Source organism: Carettochelys insculpta, chromosome 1, assembly GCF_033958435.1.
Source record: "Carettochelys insculpta isolate YL-2023 chromosome 1, ASM3395843v1, whole genome shotgun sequence".
Taxonomy (NCBI): Eukaryota; Metazoa; Chordata; order Testudines; family Carettochelyidae; genus Carettochelys; species Carettochelys insculpta.
Genome location: NC_134137.1, coordinates 191,090,491 through 191,114,627, shown reverse-complemented (window position 1 = coordinate 191,114,627; position 24,137 = coordinate 191,090,491). Strand labels below are relative to the sequence as shown.

The following is a 24,137-nucleotide window of genomic DNA, read 5'->3' as shown; positions in this document are numbered from 1 at the left end:
CCTGAATCTTCCAGGCAGTTTTCAGTATCTGAGCTCATATGTTTGCTTCTGAATAGACAAATACAATTTAAGCCTCAGTATGAATGGATGCAACTCCGACTGTCTTCCAGGGAAATATCACTGTTTACTCTAGGTCTGAACATAGTCTTTATTGTATTCAGTTCTTGAGTAATACCATATGAGCATGAGCAACACAAGCCTACAGTGAGCTATGCCAGAGCATCTCTTACCATGTTGCACAGATTGACCCTCTCTAATCTGGCACCTTCAGGACCTAACTGGTGCCAGATGAGAGAATTTGCTGGACCATGGGAGGTCAATCTTGTCTAGCACATTATCAACACTTCCACTGCTTACTAGGCTCTTAGAAGACTTTTAAGGGTAAATTACAGCTAAATAACAGCACTGAACACTGAGAGCCAGGACTGGTGACTGGAAACAAACTTCACTGGACCATGGGAAACTTGGCCACACCCATGATACGTGGTCATCCAGCTAACAGAAATCATGCTGTATTATGGATATTACTGATGTGAGAGTTCCAGATTAGAGAGGTCCAATCTATACTATAAATCACGGTTATTATTAGTAAAAAGGTAAAAGCCTGCCAATCATTAGTTAAGACCATGCAAAGGGGGAAAAAGTGGCTGCAGGCTCTGGAGTGATCTCCAGAACTCTACTGCCAGCAGTGGGTGGGATATTTCCACATGATGATGAGAGGGAGAAGAGAAATGTGCTTTGAAACTTACTTTAGTGCTCATCCAAAAGGATCATTTGCCACCCCCTTGCTGTAAACTACTAACTAGAACACAGAATCCTCAAAATTTAGGGATCTGACCATTCCTCCAAACTGGGGGTCTTACCCTATGAGACCGGTATGGCAGCAGATGGAGTCACCAAGCCCTGGGAAAAGCTTATTTATTATTAATTATTATTATTATTATTATTATTATTATTATTAGAGTTGTGTTCCATAGAGTACTAGGAGGGTATGCTTCCCTACTCTTGTGAAGATGTAAGATGTATGGGCAGGTGAAATTAAGAGTTCCTCTCCAATATGCTAGGAAAGGATTTAGCAATGCTTTCAATAGGCCTTCGACACCTATATCTCTGTGTGCCTCCCCTCCATCAACAGCGTTTTCTCAAGTCCTGAGATTTTCTGACCTCTCCCTGTGCCATTTCCTAGGCAGGAGAGGAAACCTAACTGTCTTGGAGAGCAGGGTACTATGGTAGTGTGACTATACGAAACATATATAGGGAATGCTTATAAAGAGGTTTTTTGAACACAGAGTTAGAGCTCTGCCTACATATTTTAGCCTTCCAATATATAGTGCAATAAAATGTGTTATGGTGAGTAGTCAAGACCCTGTGCATATACACCCAGACATCAGTGGAATTAGTGAGCCTTCCAAAATGGATAGCTCTAATAGTATTTATACACTAAATGGAAGAGTTTCAAAAGGGACATTGCTTTTAAATACTTAAGAGCTAGTATTTTAGGTGATTTTCAAGTATAATTTCACATTAAACAGCTGGCTACTAAAATATCTTTTACACTTGGTCTAACAAGATGTATTATGAGCTGTCTAGAGACAAATGATGGTAAAGAACTGGCAGAAGCACTTACAGTATCTGCTGTTCTAATTATGATGATGATATTTACTCTAATGGTGGTCCAGCTATTTAGAGAAGATGATACTGTACATATTTGGTAATAAAGCAACAAAAGACTCATATTATAATGTACTCAGAGTATCCCCATTATCCAGTGTTATTAGATAGAGTGGTCGCAACCACAGAAAGAGTATCCTATAGGTGATAGTTGAATTTCTGAAATACTTATGTCAGTTATTTTCATTTCATTGGCTACCAATTTACTCAGTCACATAATCTTTCTAAATGCTAAAACTAGTCATTTGTCTTTTTCATGGACCAATTTTTCATATGAGTTATGCTCTGACAATAAACCTACTCTACAGGACATGCCAATTAGGTGAGCTTGCACAAGTGTTTAAAGAATTAGAATAAATAATCCATCTAGTTGGAAATGATAGCTCTCTGTTTCTCTAATAATAGTTTATCTGAATAGGATAAAATTCTTAGATCCATCAGCTGAACAGAACTGTACTCCAAGAAAAGGCATTTAATTAAAGATTTTGGCTAAAATATAAGGGAACATTTGTAAATCAGTCTTTACATTTTATGATTAACGCTACTAATTAAGAAACTTTCACTCCTTAAGTTCTTATGGGAGAAGAGATAAAATACACATTTAAATATTCTGTTTGCTTGGCAATATCTCATCTTTCTTTGGAACATTTTATCTCCACTTACATTCCTTGGGCCAAACTTTAACCTTAATCTCATCCCATACAACTTCATTAATGTCAGTGAGGTTTTCTTTAACTATGGTCAGAAATGGAGTTACTGTTTCTGAGGATGTGAAATGTACATTGTCAAAATTATTAAGGGCCATTAGAAATACTTGGAGGAAAATCTCCATTTGTGGCTGGTGATCCTCCAAAGATCATTACATTCTTTTGAGAGAAGCATCCAAACTTTTGGCATCAAAATATTTTTACCTCTTCCATGTAAAACTGGACTAAAAATCTGAATACAAGAATCTCTATTAAACGAAGATGAAAAATACAGAAGAAAATGTCCTTTATTATGATACTTCACCATTTGCACTTGGCAAACTTCATTTGAGGACCTAAAAATGAGTATGATAATGAGAGAGAGAGAGAGAGAGAATAAAAACATATCTAGATTGAGGGGGAAGGGCAGTTCTATTGCTTTTGGTAGAGTTCCCATTGGCTTATTTATTTATAATTATTATTTTAAATTTGAAGCTGTGTGATTTTTGTGTGTGTCTTTCTGATTCATCATGCATTGTATGTGATCATGGTTTTTTATTTGATTTTTGTGATTTTTCCCAAATTCTTTTGGATATTTAATTCTAAGATTTTATTCTGTGGATTATCCTTTCAGGGTATATCCCTTTCTTGTTGTTCAGAAGCAAGAATTGTAGGTTTAAAAAAAAAAACCAGATTTTGTAACTGCACAATGAGACAATCTCAACAGACAGGATGTCACATGAAATCAAGCAGTGAAATTGTATTGATAGAAAATATCGGTAAGCATCCGAAATTCTATCTTTAAACACAATGATAAAAGATGGTTGTTTGATTTTGCAATAGATCATTGCCATATTTTTTTGGTTTACCTCATTTTGAGGGGTCTTTCTTATTTTTGTCCCCGAGTTACCTATATTAACACAACTTTGTTGTCTCCTCATTTCTATTGTTCACAATTATTTATAGCAAAAATAAAGAATATTGCAATTGAGGTACCTGGAAGAGTCATTACCCTAAAGGAAGGACTCCCATTAAACTATAATTTTCCTGCATGAAGAATTGGGTTGTGTACCTATTTTTGGTCTTTGTAAGTCATTGCATTCTTCATTTGGGTCTTAGTGGTTAGCAAGGAACTGTCATTTTACAAGAGCAAACAAGAAAATAATGTAATTTTAGTTGCTTAATATACACAACAATATTTTTGTATTGTAAGTTTAGCAGAACTGAACAGTGAATTCTTCCACAGCTATTTAGTGAATATCTATTCCACAGCCTGCACAATAGGAAAATTCCTGCTGAGATTGTCCTTCAAATTCTCCCAAGAGGAAGTTCTGCGACATAAGGAATGGCTTAATATTTTTCTGTGATAGCCCCACTAAATGGTTTCCTGTCTGACTATTATGCTTGGCAAGAAATGTCAAGAGCTTTAAAAGAGAAAAAGCAGTGCTAGGAGTCTGAAGACACATACATTTTATGTAGAAAAATTAGAAAATATGTCAAATTAAAAGGGAAGTCACTTTCTGTAGGTAGAATCAACAACAAATGATGACACATTCTGTTATGAAACACATACACACTGTTTTCAATTGCTAATCAACTTTATGAATTAATAAAATCTGATGGTTTTAGCAGAACAGGAAACTACCTTAAAATGGTATGGCTTGTTGCCGCTTGTGGCATTATTTGATATTGTGAAGTCTGAGCATAAGATACATTACTCATAATCCTATAATCACTGGCCTGGCAAGAAAATACAGCACAAAAGTAATAGATTTTACTCATGTCTGGAAAAAATATTGGCAAAATCATTAGTGGTCTTTTAAAAAAGTATAATATCAGTAAGTCATTTAGTTACTGGTAACTAGCTTCAGGCATAAAGTCCAAACTACAATATACACACGTTTTCTTATTTTGTTTATTTGCACTGCGGCTGACACTACAGCTATAATTATGCTAGAGTGTTTTGTCGACAAAACCGGCATTTTGTTGACAAAATCCAGGGAGCGTCCACTCTAAAAATGCATTCTGTTGACAGTAAATTGACAGAATGAAGCACTTTCATTGACAGCCTTCTGCCTCATTGTGATGAGGTAGAACACCTTTGTCAACAGATTCTACTGACAAAACACAAGTGGGGATGCTCATGTGGGGGCTGGACTTTTGTTTACAGAACAGTCCTTCATGGAGCCAGCCAGATGGCTAGGGGGCACCCTGTCCACTTCAATAGCAGTTCTATGCTTTCTGCCTCCAGCCGTTCTTAAAACTACAGACAAGCCCAGAAACCCTGTGGTAGGAGGCTTAGGGTGTGCAAGCAGCAGAGCCACAAAGTGCTGCTGCACACACCTTCTCAATCACTCCCCAGCGTTTCCCCAGGCCATGTCTGACAGCCTGCAGCCCTGTGGAACCCTGGGACCATCAGGAAAGCTGCAGGAGGGGTCCCAGGAGCCTCGTCAGGGCAGCAAAAAACTTGCCCCCTCACAGACTGGACCTGAGATCCAGGACCTCATTGGGCTTTGGACTGAGGAGTCCATTCTCCTGGACCCTGCTGCTAAGAGGCAGAATGCCCCAGCCTACACCCAGGTCACCATCTGGAAAGCACAAAGGGTCACAGAACACATGTGAGCCCTGCAATAGCTATACTGTCCCTCATCGAGGTGGGCAAGCCTCAGCATGGGCAGGGCAGGTGGTGCGGGGAGTCCCTTTAAGGGTGCACCTGACCAGGGCTCCTGGAAGGGTTTACTGTCCATGCAACCCTATCTGATGGGGTTCTAGGCCCCATTTTGTTGAGAAAATGGCCAGACAGCCACTCTGTTGACGGAGAGGATTACTTTTTCATACCACTTTCTTGTTTGGATGCACTCTGTTGACAGAAATTTTGTTGGAAGATATCTTCCAAGAGTAACATCTGTTAACAGCAACAAGAAGTCCTGTGGTATGTTATAGACTAACATATTTTGCAGCATAAGCTTTCATGGGAAAAGACCCATTTCTTCAGATGCATGACGAAGCAGGTCTTTTCCCATGAAAGCTTATGCTCCAAAATATGTTAGTCTATAAGGCGCCACAAGATTTCTTATTGTTCTCAAAGATACAGACTAACACAGCTACCTCTTTGATACTTGTCTGTTGACAGGACACTGTAGGGTAGATGTAGCCTGCCAGAGAGGCTTATCTAAGTGCTTTTGAAGACAATACGATTAATTAATCTAAATGGGCCGAGCCCTGAATTCCTTACTGACATAAAGTTCCCTTGCATATGTCATAACTCTAATTTAGGTGGGTATGACCTACTCAGCTGCATTGTTAGTCATTTCCACTTCATTTGCCTACTGTACTTGGTGTCAAAACATGATTTGAAAATGAGTATTCACAGATTACAGAAAAGAATATTGCAAATAAAATGTACCAGTGACAGCCGTAAGCACAAAAGCAACAGAAATTCATGACATACCAACAACATTTTGTGATACTGCAAAAGACAATGCCACATTTTACTGAAGCATAATGCCTAGCCAAAGAAATTAACTCAGGTTCCTCTCATCTCCTATCTCCTGGCATTATGTTTGTAAAAAAAATCAGAATCATTAGTAAACTTGTACAAAATACATCTTTGCTGAGTAATACTGCTTTGAAGAACTTAGGACTTTTGGCAACTTAAAGAGAAGGCAATTTTTAATCTGCCGTAGATACAGGAATGCTACAATTAATCCAATAATGTATGCTTATAGTTTTCTAATGTTGTTTGTGCATGGAAAATGTGTTTTATTGTCACTGTGAAGGACAAGACAACCAGATCATGGTGCTCATCACCAATTCCAAGCTGAATATTATGGATCGTATGTTACTTATTCTTGATACCTTGGCTATGTGATTTAATTTTCACATCTTGTACAGAAGTGGATATAATTCAGCTCCAGAAATATTCCTTAGTTTTTAAACTAGGCCAGCACATGGCAATCAGTGGCAAAGCAGAAATCTTACACTGATCCCATCATCCCACAGATGAAACTGAGCAGTGTGTTGCTCATTTATCTACCATTAGAACACCCTTCAGCATTCTGTTGCATTATTTTTAAAAAACAGGTGAAAATACACTTGAGTGCTTCAATATCTCTAAAAGTTTTAACTCATAATGCAGCTCAAATGGAAAAGAAAGTTTCTGGACTGAAATCCAGACATCTGCACGCCACACTCTGAATCAAGAACAATCCATATTCTTACTCATATTTCCAGTGAATACAGTATTGCTAGATAACATCATTGAAAACTCACTGAGAAATTTACACCAACAAATACCTACAAAGGAAAGAACTAAATTAATTTATTCCACTTCCTGGTATTCATTTGTTGTCCAAGGTTAAGTTTTTACACAGTGACTTTTTTGTTGAGATTTTGGTTCCTCTTAACCTTATTGCAAGAAAGGGTTAAAATTAATCTTATATCATATAGTCAGAAAGTCTTTGCTTGCTTTCCTTTACTGATATTTTAGATTTAGAGGTAACGGGATTTTTAGTGGAATGTACTTTGACTAATAGGAAACTCAGCCAATAAATTAATTCCATTATTCTTATTCCAGGTCATCATTATTTACTATGTGTAATCAAGTTAGCAACTAGAAGGATTCATAAATGACAGTAAATCCAGCATGAAACTGGATTCTCATGCACTTTCATTTTAATTATTTCAGACCTTCTAAGCACATATAAAGCTTTTTTCCTTTTAATGTTCAAAATTCCCATGCCTTTTTTCCTGTGAAAAATTGTCCAAAAAACCCACCCTATGACAAAACAAAGCAATTTTTCATAATTTTTGACCACCTCTACTCATACATTTATGAAGGCACCTAGAAGAATGGGTGGACCCCCCTACTGAGTTCATGTCAAATATATAGATTCTTCACTCTTACATGCACATTCCAAACACAAAGTTATGGTTGAGTTCAGGAAAAATCAGTTTAAATACCCACAAGCAATATAAATTCATGAGCGTTACATCTCTGTGTTCACCACATAACGACTTTTCTATCCTTTCCAGGAAGAGTGTATACAGGGCAGTGTGGTGTACCAGAAAGGAAGTTTACAGTCAATGGTTTTAATAGCTTATAAACGTGAAATTACGTTTTTGGTCAGGAGGAATGTTTGGAGGGTGACTCCAAATCTGGCTGGTCCTGCCATGCTGGTTTTTACCAGGATTGCAACACACAAGGATTCCCCTTTTAAACAAGAAGTTATACAATAAGCAGAGAGGTTTCTGCTCCATTAAAATACATATGTACATACATACTCAGAGCTCCATGAAATTTTAGCTATGTAATCTGCTTATTGATGTCAGTGTGTGGCACAGCTAAACCATTTAGTAGGAGGTATAATAGCTTAGTGGTTAGACCACTAGTCTAGTAAACCAATGGTTGTAAGCTTGGTCCCTCTTGTGGCCTCAAACCTAATATATGACAACAGCTTTCAAGTACCAAGAGGCAGGTTAGATAAGCCTTGGTTAGAGAGATATGGATGGTGCAAGGGACTGGACTCAATGACCTCTTGAGGTCTCTTCCAATTCTATTTAGTCAGATTGTATTGCTTTAAAATATAAACTTTAATACAAACACTAAAATAAATTTCCAGGAAACCTTAATTTCTACATATTGTTGAGACAGTGTTGAGTTCTTCTGTGGCCCTTAACATATGATACTTTGAACATGTAGACCCTGATCCTCACTGGATGTAAATCAGTGTATCCCTAGGCACACAGAGCTTTGATGATACTTTCCAGCTAAGATTTTGATCCCTAATTGGTAACTACAAACAAAGGTCTAAAATAATTAAGCAGCTGAAAATGTTTTAAAAGAAATATACTCACAGAAAATAAGAACATACTTTAATTTTAAAGTGACTTACTGGGAAGCGAAGGTGGAGTAGTGCTTGTTGGAACCAAAGTTGGCTCTGGATAAATAGTTTCCTTACACTTTCCACTTGTGAGGCCAATGTCATCCAGGGCAATATCACTCAGGCCTGGGTCCTTAATGGCATCAAAAATGACCTGAAATTCATGGAAAACACAAATTTTGAATGTATGGTAAATTATCTTACCATCTGTGCCTTCCAACAGATTTCCAGTTCTTTCTTGTGTTTTTAAATATCTACTTTACTTTCTGCTCTCCCCTTCATTCAAAGTAAGTTGCTAATGAGGAGAATTCTCTGCTAGAAAACTTTGTGAAACAGTGCTATACAAAAGTAAATTGTAACTCATGCTTAGAAATACACCAGTTTGCTCATTTTACCCTTGCATATTCAATGAATTACATTGAATTCATGTTAGCATTCTAAGTACACAATTCAATAAGTTCATCATCTATTATAATGAAGTTTCCACACCCAGAATTTGACATCACTATGGTTCAAAATTTCTGATGTCCTTACATGACTTAGCCCCTTTGATTTTTAAGGAGCTGCATTAATTTAACCAGAAGAAAATCCATTGTTACTGTAATACCCAAACTATTACCTAAAGCAGGCCTGTTACAAAATATTAGATGCTGTTGATCTGAATGGACAAATGCAATATTTTTTTGATGATGTAAAAAAATCCAGGTTCTTGGAAAACTGACCCTTATCCATATTACAAAAGCATTTGTTTGCTAAAATGGTAACTGTAATCTTCAGCATACCTCTCTGACAGCCATTTTGCTCAAATGACTGCTCATCTTCAACACTATAACAAAACTAGTCATCCCTAATACTTATTACAATAATTTGCTGCTGAATCCAGAATACCTGAAAGAACTACCTAGTATAGTTCTCTTATGGAATAATTCTTTTTGATTTATGATATAAGTAAAGTCTTTCTTTTACCCAACTGAATATAAAAATGTTTCCTTTTGAAGCTAAATCCCAATATATAATTATGTAATTCATTGGCTGGCCTACCTGAGACTCTAAAGGTACTGGGATGAATCTCATTAGGAATAAATACTTCATATTTCATGCACTGTCAAGGTACTCCAATTTACAATCAGTTTTTGATACCTCCTCAGATTCTCCTTGCTGTGACAAAGAGCTTTCTTTGGAGGTAATGCTGGCTGCCTTCAGACAGTAGTAAGCCTCCCTGTCCTGCCATATCCACAACAACTATAACAATTTAAACCCTAGAAAATAAATAGACCTGTTCTGAAGCCCCAGTCTTCATAATAATAATAATTGGACAGTAAGTGTTAGTAGGCAACAAATGATAAGATTTTTTGCAGATGTGGAATATTGCAAATGGATTTCAAAATCTCTTGGAAACTAAAATGAGAACTATGTAAAAGTAATAAAAAGTTAATAGCTCAACAAACCTTAAAATCAGATGTTTCATTTAATGTTATTTGTCCATAATTCCAGTTTTTTCCATAATTCCCTTCTTTCTGGAAAATTGTCTTTTCCGTGTTATTGCTGTTCATGATGTTAATTGTTAAGCGATAAACATTAATACCATACATATGATACCTGTAGAGGAAATAGCAAGTTGTTATGTTATACTGTGCAACTGGAATTCATTCAGATGAGTGAATAAAAAGTAATATACTGAATTTACTCATTCAAGCTTTTCATTATAACTAAGTCAAGACAGGTCAAAAACTAAAATGTTTTATGTATTTTCACCCAATAAATTCTAGGAATTTGTTTCTAATATCTCACAGGCATTTGAAAATTCCAGCAATAGAGGGTATCAAAGAATATCTTATTCATATGCCAATAACTAATATTCTAAACACATTTTGATTTTCACAGCATCTGTCCAACATGTGTCACCAGACTTCCAGAATATGTCATTCTGAAGGACTGGCATCTGAAAGCTCAACAAGCTAGAATCGTGTTATAATATGATGTTTTAAGCCTCATGGCTTCTTGTTGTATCTTCTCACCTGCTTCCCACTCAGAGTTTCTTCAGGTAGTAACAGAGGTAGCCATGTTAGTCTGTATTCTAACAAAACAAGCCAGCAGTCATGTAGTGCTTTAAAGACTAACAAAATAATTTATTAGGTGATGAGCTTTTGTGGGGCAGACCAACTGGAGAGATCTCCAGATCTGAAGAAGTGGGTCTGCCCTACGGAAGCTCATCACCTAATAAATTATTTTGTTAGTCTTCAAAATGCTATGTGACTGCTGCTTTGTTTGCTTCAGGTAGTATCTGCACCAATATCAGAGACAAAGATTTCTTGTTAGCATTGTAATATTTAAAAGTCTTAAACAATTCAAGACAGATATCTTATTTAGAGAAAATTTTGTTTGTGGGTCTTAGGAAGTATTAGAAACAATAGGACAAATACTTTGTTCTTTTAAAAACAATTAAATAATACACATTTGTCATAGAATTCTAATATATCAAATATCACCACTAATAATTTGTGTTGGACTCTGGCTTTTTATTTCAAACAGGCCAGAAATTCAAACCAAAGAAGAAATTTCACAGGGAAAACTTAATCTCCTGGCTGAGCTCTTTCTTGTCAAGTGGCTTTCTAGCTAACCTTTTGGGCCTGATCCAAAACACACTGGTCAGTGAAAGACTCTCATTGACTTCTGCAGGCTTTTGATCATGGCCTACCTTTGTCATTATTTATGGACCAGAGAATTGGAAAACTTCAGTGAAATTGTAGCTTCAAAATTCCCATTGGTTGTGTCTACACATGACCCTCCCTTTTGGATGGGGTGTTTAAATGACACAGATTGGAAATGGTTAATGAGGCGCTGATATGAATATTCTCAATTCGTTTTGGGAATAAGGGAATTTCAGAGTCTGGAGTTTATTTCGAAGCACCTGCATCTACACAGCCAGTTTGCATTTCGAAAGAAGCACTTTCGAAGCACGACTGGCCACCCTTATGCTAATAAGGCAGTGAATGTTCATATAAGCACCTCATTAACCAGTTCTGATCCATGTAAGTTAAATGCCTTTTCTGAAAGGGAGGGGTATGTAGACATGGCCATTGACTATAATAGGGCCAGGAATTCACCCTAGTTTGTCATGGAAATCCAAATTCTTCACAGAAATTTTCTGTACTGCTGCATAGTTGAACCAGTTTGTAGACTTTGAACCAATTAGTCAAATGATTTATGGCAAAATAAATTTACATAGGATTAAATTCTAATGTAACTTGCAGATTCTTTCTGACATACCAAAAACTCAGACAGAATGGCTCTGAACCTGGAATTAATGGCAGGCTAAAAAGCTGAACTCTCTGTTGTCCTGATGTAAGTCCTGAGGGTGTTGAAATATAAAATCCTGTAAAACAGTAAATACCTTTCATTGGGTATCAAGTTGACAAAGGAGGATGATGACACTAAATTATTATGGTCAATAAAAAGAATCTGGTTAGTTAAACATACCACAAACAGCCGTGCTAATTACAGATAGAGCTAAATATGTGAGAAGACTGGGGAATATCATAATAGCAGGTGAAAATGTAACTGTAAAGTTATACACACTGGCAAACCATAGTCTGCAAACTTGTATTTTTAATGGACCCTTAACCTACCCAATGACAGAGCTACTATTGAAAGGGTGAAAACCTAGCCGATTGAAGTCAGTGCAAATTTCATCAGGTGGAGCAGGATTTCACTCAAGGGGTATATAGTGAATGAATCAAAGTTTGTCCTTACGACAGTTGTACAGGCTTTGGAAGAGAGATTGTTTCTCATTTCATATCTTCCATACCATATAGTGGGATGTGAGGGGAGGAAAGAATATTGGGAAAATAATTTGTAGTCAATGGAAGCAATATCACCATGGCTATGTCTACACGTGCACGCTACATCGAAATAGCTTATTTCGATGTAGCGACATCGAAATAGTCTATTTCGATGAATAACGTCTACACGTCCTCCAGGGCTGGCAACGTCGACGTTCAACTTCGACGTTGGGCAGCACCACATCGAAATAGGTGTTGCGAGGGAACGTCTACACACCAAAGTAGCACACATCGAAATAAGGGTGCCAGGAACAGCTGCAGACAGGGTCACAGGGCAGACTCAACAGCAAGCCACTCCCTTAAAGGGCCCCTCCCAGACGCAGTTGCACTAAACAACACAAGATCCACAGAGCCGACAACTGGTTGCAGACCCTGTGCATGCAGCATGGATCCCCAGCTGCGGCAGCAGCAGCCAGAAGCCCTGGGCTAAGGGCTGCTGCACACGATGACCATAGAGCCCCGCAGGGGCTGGAGAGAGAGCGTCTCTCAACCCCTCAGCTGATGGCCGCCATAGCGGACCCCGCTATTTCGATGGTGCGGGATGCAGATAGTCTACACGTGCCCTACTGCGACATTCAACTTCGAAGTAGGGCGCTATTCCCATCCCCTCATGGGGTTAGCGACTTCGACGTCTCGCCACCTAATGTCGATTTCAACTTCAAAATAGCGCCCAACATGTGTAGCCGTGACGGGAGCTATTTCGAAGTTGGCGCCGCTACTTCGAAGTAGCGTGCACGGGTAGACACGGCCCATAAGACATACACTGTTTGGTAATGCGTTTGCCAGAAGCTTGAACTTTGTTTTCCAATGCTAAGTGGGTAAAATTAGTGGGAATGCTAAACAGGGCAAAATTAAGTGGAGAAACACCCTCATGTCAGATCAAAAAGACCATGTTAGCCACAGAATTAAAGAGCTCTAAAAAGTAAAATTCCAGTTTCAGCAATGACAACAAACATTTTAAAAAGCACCAGGATTTCACCTGTTGTACAGATGTTTCACCTGTGCAAGAGTCATTTGAATAAATAACATATTGTTTTATGGAATGAAATCCAAACCACGTTCTTCATTTCTGTATTGATTTAGATAGTCTCGTAATCATAGATTCCAAATCTAGGAGGTACTACCGAGATAATCTAATGACTTGTTGTATGACACAGAACAATAAACAAGCTCTTCTCCTGCATCCTGAGAGAGTGTTTTTTAAATGACATCTAATCTTGACTGTAACATTTCCTGCAATGGAGATTTTGGTACAACCACTGGTAAACTGTTCCAGTGATTAATTGTTTCCACTGATAAAAATGTACACCATATTGCCAAATTGAATTTGTCCAGTTTCACTGTACATACATTAGATTGTGTCATACATCTCTCTACTGGATCAAGAAGCCACTATGAAATTCTTGTTCAGCTTGTATATTCTTACACAGTGCAATCAAATCATCCCTTAACCTTCTTGTTGTCAAGATAGATTGAACTCTTTGAGTCTCTGAATAGAAGACATGTTTTCTAATCTTTTAAACCATTAATGTAGGTCTTCACTAGCCTTTCTCCAATTTATCAACTTCCTTCTTGAATTGAGGATATCAGACCAGGACAAAATATTCCAGCAGTGGCTGTTCCAGTGCTGAATAGAAAGAGAAAATAACTTCTCTAGTTCTACTCAAGAGCAAAATAAGCTTTTAGCTACAGAGTTGCATTAAAGCTCATGTTCAGATAATTATCCACCAGAGTGCCCAAATCTTTTTCAGAGTCACTTTTTCCTAAGATATAGAATATTTTTTTGTTGCTAGATGTATAGATTTACATTTAGCCATATTGAAATAATTGTCTATTAGTGTTCCTAGCCTGTGTTTGCCAGAACCTGAGAAAGGGAGATAGGGGATAGCATGGAGTCATGGGAGGCTGCTTGTACCTGGGGCTCCCATCTGCAGCTCACTCCTGAATGAAACACTCATATTTGCCCTCCACTACGTTGTGCAGAGCACAACAGGCTGTGACCACCCCTGGGACATTGGGCAGGCTGATGTCCAGCTCTGTGTTGAGGCGTCAGAAGCGCCCCTTTAGGCATCCAAAGGTCCACTCCATGGTATTGAGGGCATGATTGAGGTGGTGATTAAAAGTGTCCTGGCTGGCGGTGGTGTGCCCTGTGTAGGGGCGCATCAGCCATGGCTGCAATGGGTATGCACTGTGGGCTGCTATGCATGGTGGCATTGTGGTGTCCCCCACAGAAAGTTCCCGGGCAGGGATGTATATGCCCTCCTCCATGTGGTGCCCCAGCCAGGAGTTTTGGAATACCTGGGCGTCATGGGCTCGCCCAGACCAGCCCACACAGATGTTGCTGAACTGGCCCTGGCTGTCAATGAGGGCTTGCAGCACCACCAAGTGGTACCCCTTGAGGTTTATATAGCTGTGGTCCAGGACACAGATTGCTATGTGGGTGACATCAAGGGCACCAAAGCAGCTGGGAAACTCAATTGTCATGTATCTCTCCATGGCATCATCCAGGTCCCCAAGGAAGACAGCCCTCTGCAGGATCGCCCAGTTGATTGCCTGGATCATGTGTGAGAGGCAGGGTATTGACATGTGGTTCTGCATGTTGGGGAGCCCGTGACCCTCCATACCCCTCCCCTGCAGGGACCCCCCACCCAGGGGCCCGCTGCCCCTTCCCAGGGTGGATATGGGGCCCTGGCCTGGCTTACCTTCAGGAGGATGGCTGCAACGGTGGCCTTGCCTACCCTGAATTGATGTCCCATTGAATGGTGGCTATCCAGGGTAGCCAGCTTCCATAGTGCGATCCCCATGCATTTCTCAATTGGGAATGCAGGTGGAATGCGGGTGTCCATTTGCTGCAGGGTGAGTGTAAGCTATTGGCACAGCTCCATGAATATCTGCCTCGACATTTGGAAGCTCTGGAGCAACCTTTCATCACCCCACTGGCCCAGTACTAGCCTCTCCCACCAGTCCCCATTTCTGGGGTGGCTCCAGAGGCACTGTAGGTGACGGGAAATGAGGTGCAGTGGTTGCCCTGTGGTCAGGGCCTGCAGGACCACAGTGGGGTGGGGGCATGGTCTGTGGGCCACAGGGCTTCCCCTATGGCCAGGATGACCATGGCCATCTGAACCCTGGTGTCAGTGGAGGCGTCAGCCTCCGGCAGCTGCTGATGTTCCATGCACAGAGACTTACCCAGGGCACAGTCCCCACAGTGCTATCTGCTGCTCTACTGTGCTCTGTGTGTGCAGTGTGGGTGTGTTTGGGAGGGGCCCTTTAAGGGAAGCACTGGCTGCAGGACTCGGAAGGGGTTGTCAGCCATCTGAGTACATGTGTGGTATTTCCTGGCTTGTTCTTTCGAAAGGGTTCTTGTTGCTGTGTGGATGCTCCCTTACAAAAGACTGGGGGCGGGGGGTGAGGGGCTCTTTCATAATAGCATAATAGCAGACCAGGATGGTTATCCGCTTTACATGTGGGGCCGCGTTATTTTGAAATCCCTTGTTTCAATTTAGACTTTTGGTGTTCCCCCTTTTGAGATTTGTGTGTAGTGTAGACATAGCCTAAATGTATTATATTTTCACTATTGCCTTTACTATAACATTATCTCTTAGTCTGTCCAAAAACATGTAGTTAGTTTGACATCTGTTTTCCATAATCCATGTTTAAATGCATTCATTATATTACCCTCTTTTAATTACAGTTGAACCTCTCTAGTATGGCACACTGGATCCCAACTGGTGCAGAATAAGAGAATTTTCCAAGACCACAGGAGGTCAATATTGTCTAGCTGCATTACCAACACTTTCACTGATTACTGAGCTCTTAGACATTTAGGGGATAAATTACAGACAATAATAGCACAGAACACTGAGAACCAGGACTGGAGACTGTAAACAAACTTTATGGGACCACAAGAAACTTGGCCACACCCATGATAAGTGGTCGGCTGACTAACTAAAATAATGCCAGATTGTGGATATTGCTGGACAATAGAGTCCTGGATTAGAGAGGTTCAACCTTCATTTGTTAATCAAGTCCCATAGCAGCCAATCTGTGATCATGAATTATATTGAATAAGCTTACTTTAGAAGTAAGTAAATGAACGATGAAATTGAAGCATGACATCCCTCTTTTCAAAATATCAAAATATTTAAAGTAATGTATTCTGCTCAGATCCTTGTTTCACGAATTCTCCAAGTAAGCTGAATCAATTTAGGGAAACTTTTCTAATACATACAGTTTTTTTTTTCTAGAGCTAGTTCTCTTTATGTTTTCTTATGTATCATGTATTATTTTGGCATAAGGGAGGACACTGCATAATACAATAGAACAGGAAGAAAGAGATGTGAGATTTAAGTCTAATTTAAGGTGTAAGCAAATCTTTCTAAGCTAGGTTTGAAGTACTGTGCTGACTGGGTTCTGAGGCTTGTTGAATGTGTGTTAACTGTTTCACACATTTGGGAAGAAGCTAGCAAAACTGAACATTTTAAACATCTATGTGTAATGATGCCAACTCATATATTTACATCAGACAGAGGTAGTAGAAATCTGAATGTTGAAAATGGAATTAATGCACATAAGAACTGTCAGCTCATACCTAGGTTACATCTATGCTAGGTGAAAAATTCAAAATGACCATGCTAATGGCCAAATAGGAGAATATTAATGAGGTGCTGAAATGAATATTTAGTGCCTCATTAGCATGCTGCCAGCCACAGAACTTCAAAAATGCCATGTTTTGCTTGTGCATGGCTTATTTACACGGGGGTCCTTTTCAAAAGAACCCTGCAAACATTGAAATACCCTTATTCCTAACCTTTGGAAGTGCCTCGGCCAGCAGCATGCTAATGAGGCTCTGAATATTCATTTCATTAGTATTCTCGTCAGTATTTTCCAATTTGGCCATTAGAATAGCCATTTGGAAGTTTTCCCCTAATGTAGATGTAGCCCTACTGAGGTAAAACAGGAAAAACTCTAGAACATGTCTAAAATTCAGAGTTGAAAATCACAGCCAAACACTGTACTAAACGAATTTCATGTTCTTTCAGCTGATTTGCTTTGCAGAAATTGATGGTGAAAATAAAATATTCATCTCAAGATGGGGTTCAGGAAGTGAACATGTATGTATTACTGTCAGATGAATACTTTATAGCAAATAATCTATGAGGCAATTTTGCCTCTTTTTCTATACATAACTTCTTTTTAAGTAGATTACAATTTTTTGCATTTAATTAGTCATTGCTGAATAAATTCAGAATAAACATCACTCTGACGAGCAGTTTGTTGTGATTATTAAAAGTGGTTGGGCTGACAGGTCCCAGTGGGATATGTTTGTTGTCTCTATGAATGAACATAAACTTCAGAATCAGTTTTCTGTAATGATTATTCACAATAACTATTTCAAGAATTGCAGCCCATGAATACTCTCTAATTGCTTAAAATTCAGTTTTTCTGTTGGATGTTCCTTCTGTTACACTCTTTGCTATAGAAGTCACAAAAGGTGATTTGTATTTGTTCTTACCTGACAGGTTGCCATATGTATGATCATAATCAGGGCCAGACATAACAGGAAAAGTAGGCCCACTAATTCTTTCCCATTCACTACCACCTTCTAAACCTTGAATCCAGTAACAAAAGCCATCTTCAAAATTGCAGTTAATTTTCTCATTATCTGTGAGTATCAGATAAGAACATAAAATTGGTGATTTCATCAGCATGTCCACCTGTGAATTTCTATGAAAGATAGAATTTGAATTTATAAGAGTGCCTCTGAGGATGGCAAAATATGATCATTTGTGATTCACTCCCTTAGGAAGAGACATTATAAAGCTAATGACTCTAAACTACTTTGTATACTGCAGTATCCATGGAGTGTGCCATATGTGCTTTGGCATCCTTAGTTAGGGATTCCTTTGATACTTCTTAGGTCGACAACCTCCCACTCTCTTTTGTTCTCCTTTTCTTGTGCTCACGGCAGCATTGTTCCTTTTGCAGGCTGCTGTTCACTCATTCTTTCTGGCTTCCACTATATTTATTCTTTCCCACAATAACTTGCTCAGTATTCTTCCTCAGTAGGAAGGGGATCTTTATACTAGTCACTGCTCTTTTTAACGCCGTTCTCAACTTCTGCCAAGGTTCCCAGAGCCTTGGGCAGCCGTACTCTCCCCCAGCGTCATGCTTTCCTCACTCCCATTACTTAGAATGTGCTATCCCAGACAACAACCACAGGGTCAGCCTAAGCCTATTTTTAACCCTACGTGGAAATGTCTAATCTTAACTCAAGTTGTTGTCCTGCCTTTGTTTCAAACAGATTAGCTACACCCAGATTTTCTTCCAGTATATCTATTGACTGAAGCTGATATGCTCCTCCATTAGCTTTAACAGTTCTAGGACCATCACTCATTGCGATGAGTTAAGATAGCAGTAACTCCACAGTGTAATTCATCCTGAAGCAAGCAGATACTGAAGAACAAATAGTAATGTTAATGATTTTGTGTTGCTCATTCTTAAATACATTTCTTATGACGTATGCCCCGAAAAAGTAAACTGAACCTGAGTTTTTATTAAACCTGTCACACTAATAATGCCATAAGTAATACTATCAGTTCCACACAGGTAGATCTTAAAGCGATACAGATTCTGGTCAATGGTGTTTTGAAAAATCCACCAATACAGACCCAGTTGCAGGACTGGGAGACATGAAATGTATCAGTTCATTGTTCTCACCACCTCCATTTTTCCTTTTCTCAAACACAAAATGCAGGTTTATCAGCCTTTGCTGTTGAGAAATGACAAAAATCACTTACTGCTTAGCTCACTGGTATGAAATGTGGTATACGTTGCATTGAATCCATTATAATTGTCAGAATAGTCTGTAATAAACTCTGCTGTAGCCTCATCCGAAAATATATAAACTGTTCCAGGATTTGTCCCCCAGAGAGAAGCTAAGAATAAATAAATAAATGTCTATTACATTATGTAATTGGTGCCAGCTAAAGTGAATGGTGCTGTTATAAATGACTGCTTCTTTCAAATCTAAATAAGTCTCTCTTTACAGAAGTGATGGCTTGCTAAAAACAATCAAAAAGCAGTTTTCTAATTAGCTAAACTATAATTATCTTTGTGAAATAAATCTTTGCCCTTGGATTTGCACATCCATTTTACAGATGCCGGCTCATGAACATGATAATATGACTGCATGTAAATTGTGCTTGTGCTTTAATTATATTTTGTAATATCTAACTTTTTGCATATTAGCTCTTCATATTTATTTCCTGCAAATATTCTGGAGTTTTTGATACATGTATATACCCCAAAGCTACAAGACCAGAAGGCTGACTGTTTGATTTCATTACTTGAACTTATCCCCCATGATTTGGCAATTAATATTTCTATGTTTAGAATGAAAGAGCTTTAACTACGCTATGATTACTTTATAGTTTTGTTTTCCTAATAATGTATACATCATAAAAAGTATGAAAATATGAGATAAAACCAATCACAGTGCAGTCAAAATTTCACGATTGTGAATTCCAAAAGAAATGCATGAATTATTTATGAAAGTAAAGGGATAAGGCAATAAGTAACTTGGGCTACGTCTACACTGGCACAAAACTTCGAAACTGCCATGCAAATGGCCAAATTGAAGATTACTAATGAGGCCCTGAAATGCATAGTCAGCACCTCATTAGCAAGCCTTCGGCCATGGCTCTTCGAAATTGCTAAGTTTTGGTCCCGCATAGCTCATCCAGATGGGGCTCCTTTTTGAAAGGACCCCGCCAACTTCAATATCCCCTTATTGCTGTCAGCTCATAGGAAAAGGGGATTTCAAAGTTGGCAGGGTCCTATCGAAAAGGACTCCCATCTGGACAAGCTGTGTAGGAGTGAAATGCAGCAATTTCGAGGAGCCACGGCTGGCAGCATGCTAATGAGGCGCTGAATATGCATTTCAGGGCCTCATTAGTAATCTTCGATTTGGCCATTTGCATGGCTATTTCAAAGTTTTGTGCCACTGTAGACAAGGCCTTAGTCATGTAGTTAGCCTTCTGGCTTTGAGTATGAGTCCATAGCCAACAGTGAACAGTGGAAAAAAATCAAATTAACCTCAGCTGGCATTGGATCAGGTCCTGTTTTACTAGTTGTCGCTGCTTTGTAGGAGGCAAAATCTAGTCTCTCAGATTCTATTATGAAGTGGAGTTAGACTAGGCTCTCTTCTTCCCTCAATTTTTAGACAACTTTATACAATTAGCAAGTGTGTGCTTTCCTGGAGAGGAACTTTTTGCCTATTTTAATATGATACATCTTTTAAAATATTCAAATAAGATAATTACAATTATGTTGATGTAGATATATACCTATTAAATTCTTATTTCCTTTCCAGAGGTTTTTCCTTCTGAATAGAATGGAAACCCCATGTGAATATCCCTAGCAATTCTCCCATCAGGGGATATAAGTTCCCCAGAGAAGATGCTATGTTTCTATTCATTCCCTAATTCTACAAATCTTGGAAAGAACTAATGGTGGCAAAGTGCATTCATATGTGTGTCCTACCATCAGCCCTTTTCCCCAACATTTCCTTCAGCTCCTGGGAAGCACAGAGGCTGCAGAAGCAAACTAAAAGGGATCAAATAACTGGAACATCCTAATCCTCCCATAAATGAGTCATATAAGAGTAAGGTGAGACAATGTTGCAGAAGCAGAATTTGGCATTCTGCACTCAATGTCACCTTCTCCATCTAAGCATTACTTGTAGTGCAGATTTCCCAGTGCTTACATAAGCAAAGAAAATTGCAATAATAAGGAAACCTCTCCCAACTATTTTCCTAAACATGTATCAAACCTTCTCGTCAAAATATGAAAGTTGCTTAACCAGTTTATTCACAAAAAATACAAATAGAATCCCCTGCCATGAAAATGGGACACAATGGTAAATACTATGTTTTTACAATCTTTTGATTTATTTAAATCATAAGCCAAATAAAGCATTAAAAAGTGACTCTCCTTTATATCTCAGAGCAACATTCAGCAAATCATTTAAATGAGTAAGCAAATATATTTAGATGAGACATCTTTAAAGAACAAGTAATGAGGTCATCTATATGAATGTATTTGACTCACCTGAAATAATAATATCTGAAAAAAAAATCCTCCCTTACCTCTTAAAACCTTGCTTGGTCCTGTACCTTCATAAATATTTAAAGTGTCAACATATTGTTGTGTATCAAAGGAAGTAAAATTTAGTTTAATAGACAATCCATAATTTGGGCTAAAATAACAAAAACAAAAGGAAAGAAAAAGGGAAAATTATATTCTGCAATATTTTCCCTTCTGTATAGTAAATTAGCTATGTGCACAAAGACTGTTTAATGGATGATTCAAAACAGGTAGTGAGAATCGCATAATCAGCTTCTCTAAACTGTGCTAATCATGGTGAAAATTTAAATGAACCATTATACTTTGTATATTAGCAAAAGAGAAAAGACGTGAAGTCTCTGCAACTGTAAGAAAGATCAGGTATAAAAGAAGCCTCAGTTAAGCAACTGCTTAATGGATTATTCATACCACCTTCTTTAGGATTCATTTAATTTTTTTCTCTTAATTAAACAAATGGCTTGAAGGCCTGAACTTTAGTTTTATAAAGTTTTGTTAAATATCCTTACTAGCAGCAAGGTATAGAAAGACAAAACTAGTGTTGGAATATGTTTTAGATAACAGACTCTTAAAAAAATTGTTGAAGTTCAGGTTTTTAGAATCAAATTAATCAATCACAATATAAAATAATATTTATCCTCAACTATGATGTTGGGGAGGGAATTTAGTTTAGCTATTTGAGCAGGAGGCCTTCAAAACAGGGCCTCACTTCTGACATTTGGTTATCAACTGCAATGTTTCTAACACAGAGGGAAAAACAATCCAAAGCTGGATCACATCACAGTTTGGTCAGTAACTTTCATAACAGTCGCCAACATTTCCTTCCCAATGGATCAACAGTAGTCAACCCTTATTACCTATTTCCTAATGAATTATATTACTATGAGGATGTAATGAACACTCTTCACCATTATGACAAACTGTATAACTGAGCGCAGAACAAGAAGATTGTGTGCATGGTCTCACGTTATGTTTATATATACCTAGAATTTGAAAGGCATTCTGAAACCATTATCTACAGTTGCTGAATGCTGATGTGCTTACAATCTTAGTTAAGAATAGAAACATTCTCAATTCTAAAGCTACTTTACAATAATCTTGATTGGAACCAATCACAAAACAAGTACCCAGACTATAACTCTGACAGTCTTTAAAGCACATGTACAAGCATGACACTTCCTTACTAAGTAGGTACCCAATAAGGAGGTGGTCACTTGACTCATTTGGTCATCACTGAAGAGTAAGTCTGTATCACCTAATCTTTGATTACTGGTCACCTTTTAGCTCAGTTGTCATTCACAGTTGATGTTTACCTTATAAACACAGAAGGAACAAAAGACAGGAACAACTACGGTGCACTAGTGGGCAACCAGAATTGTTAGAAAGGAGAAAAAGTCTGTTTAAAACTATCTGAGACAGAAACTTAAATATCACCAGGATAATTCCTGGTGGCTGGTCCAGGACCTTAGTCTGTTCTGTTCCAGATGTCCTTGGTTTCAGGAGGTGATGCACCTGAAACATACTTGTCCTTTAATCCCATTTCTTCTGATAGGCCCTTTTATCCCATTTCGGCTGCGTGGTTTAGCTTTCTTTCTCTTCTCATAGGTGCTAGAACATACCAATCAGATGGTGACCCATATTGCTTCGGAAGATTTGAAATAGCCACCCAGACTGAGAACTGTCCTTTCTCAGAATCTTCATAGGGAATGAGACATCAGATTTTGAGTTCTTGCAAATGGGAATGGAATTTTTCATTCTCTAATGTAACCTGCTTTATTAGTCAGCTTGGGTGTGGCATGTTAGGCCAGAGCTGTCAGTGAAAGAATCCTGAGATGTTTTCTGAACACTATCTGGTTTGCTTTGGCAAGCAAGTACTCACAGCAAATTGTTTTCCATGAGCCCCTTTGCAGTTCATCTTTTGGCCTTTGCAGTAATGTTTGCTTAAGTTGTCGCTTTCTAGCAACTTTCTGCTCGCTGCTGAAATCTCCAGCATTCCTGTGATTTACAAAAAGTCCCTCCATAGTCTTTGATGTTTTCAAAAAAACTTGTTATAGCACTCCATTATACAATGTAAAGTCAGTTGAAGAACTGTTGTTTTCCAACAGGCCAGAACAGCTGTATAAATCTTCCACTTCTGTTCTCTATATTTTAATAACAATGGTGAGACCTTGGGACATATGGTTGAGTGGAGTCCATGTAATTTGTTTTACCAGTTACACTTCTAATTCTTCCACTCTATTCTCAAGTGTCCTTATAAACCCATTTTTGGGTCTCAATTCCATTTTATTTACTACCTCTTTCAATATAGGTGTATTTGACTAACTTGCCAGCATATGCAAACTTAATTGTAAACATTAGGTTTATTTTATCACTTATACCAAAATAGATCAGTGTGAATACAGCAAAGTTCTTGCCTAACAATACAGCCCAGGAATAAATCCTGTAATTAAAGACAGCAATATTTTCTTCAAAGGCATAACATCTATAGTTGACTTCTCTTTTATATACCGTGACAAAGTCCCTTGTCAGCCTCTGTGGGTCCCTGCGCTTCCTAGCGGTTCTCTGTTGTGCCTCAGAGACTCACGGAGACCCCTTATCTGCCCAGGTCTTTCCAAAGGTGGGAGTCTCTGCTTAGTGAGCCATCCTCGTCATAGGCAAATCCAGAGTGGGGAGGGTAAAGCCAGTCCCCTTGCAGGCCTGCACCTGCTTCAGTGGAGTAATCCCTCTGGGGAAGGGTTGGGGGAGTCCAGACCCGCCCTCTATGCTGGACTCCAGCCCAGGGTCCCTACGAGGACAAGAGGCATCTGGCAGGGCCTCTACCCCTGCCCCAAAGTAGCAACCTCACCCTTGGCCACTTCACCACCGCTTCCCCGTGGTACCTTCTCGCTCGCTGGCTTGCTTGCTCACTCGCTCGC

The 24,137-nt window shown here is 38.7% G+C and overlaps 1 protein-coding gene across 1 annotated transcript in view; it reads right to left on the bottom strand.

Moving 5' to 3' along the window:
* TMPRSS15 (transmembrane serine protease 15) overlaps positions 1-24,137 on the bottom strand; it is a 119,997-nt gene that overhangs the window by 54,826 nt on the left and 41,034 nt on the right. Inside the window, exons 7-12 of the mRNA XM_074989555.1 lie at positions 21,228-21,337; positions 18,879-19,016; positions 17,594-17,743; positions 11,510-11,615; positions 9,688-9,838; positions 8,252-8,393 (exon numbers count right to left, since the gene is read on the bottom strand). Of these exons, the coding sequence (XP_074845656.1) occupies positions 8,252-8,393; positions 9,688-9,838; positions 11,510-11,615; positions 17,594-17,743; positions 18,879-19,016; positions 21,228-21,337 (797 nt within the window). The remainder of the gene's footprint in view (positions 1-8,251; positions 8,394-9,687; positions 9,839-11,509; positions 11,616-17,593; positions 17,744-18,878; positions 19,017-21,227; positions 21,338-24,137) is intronic.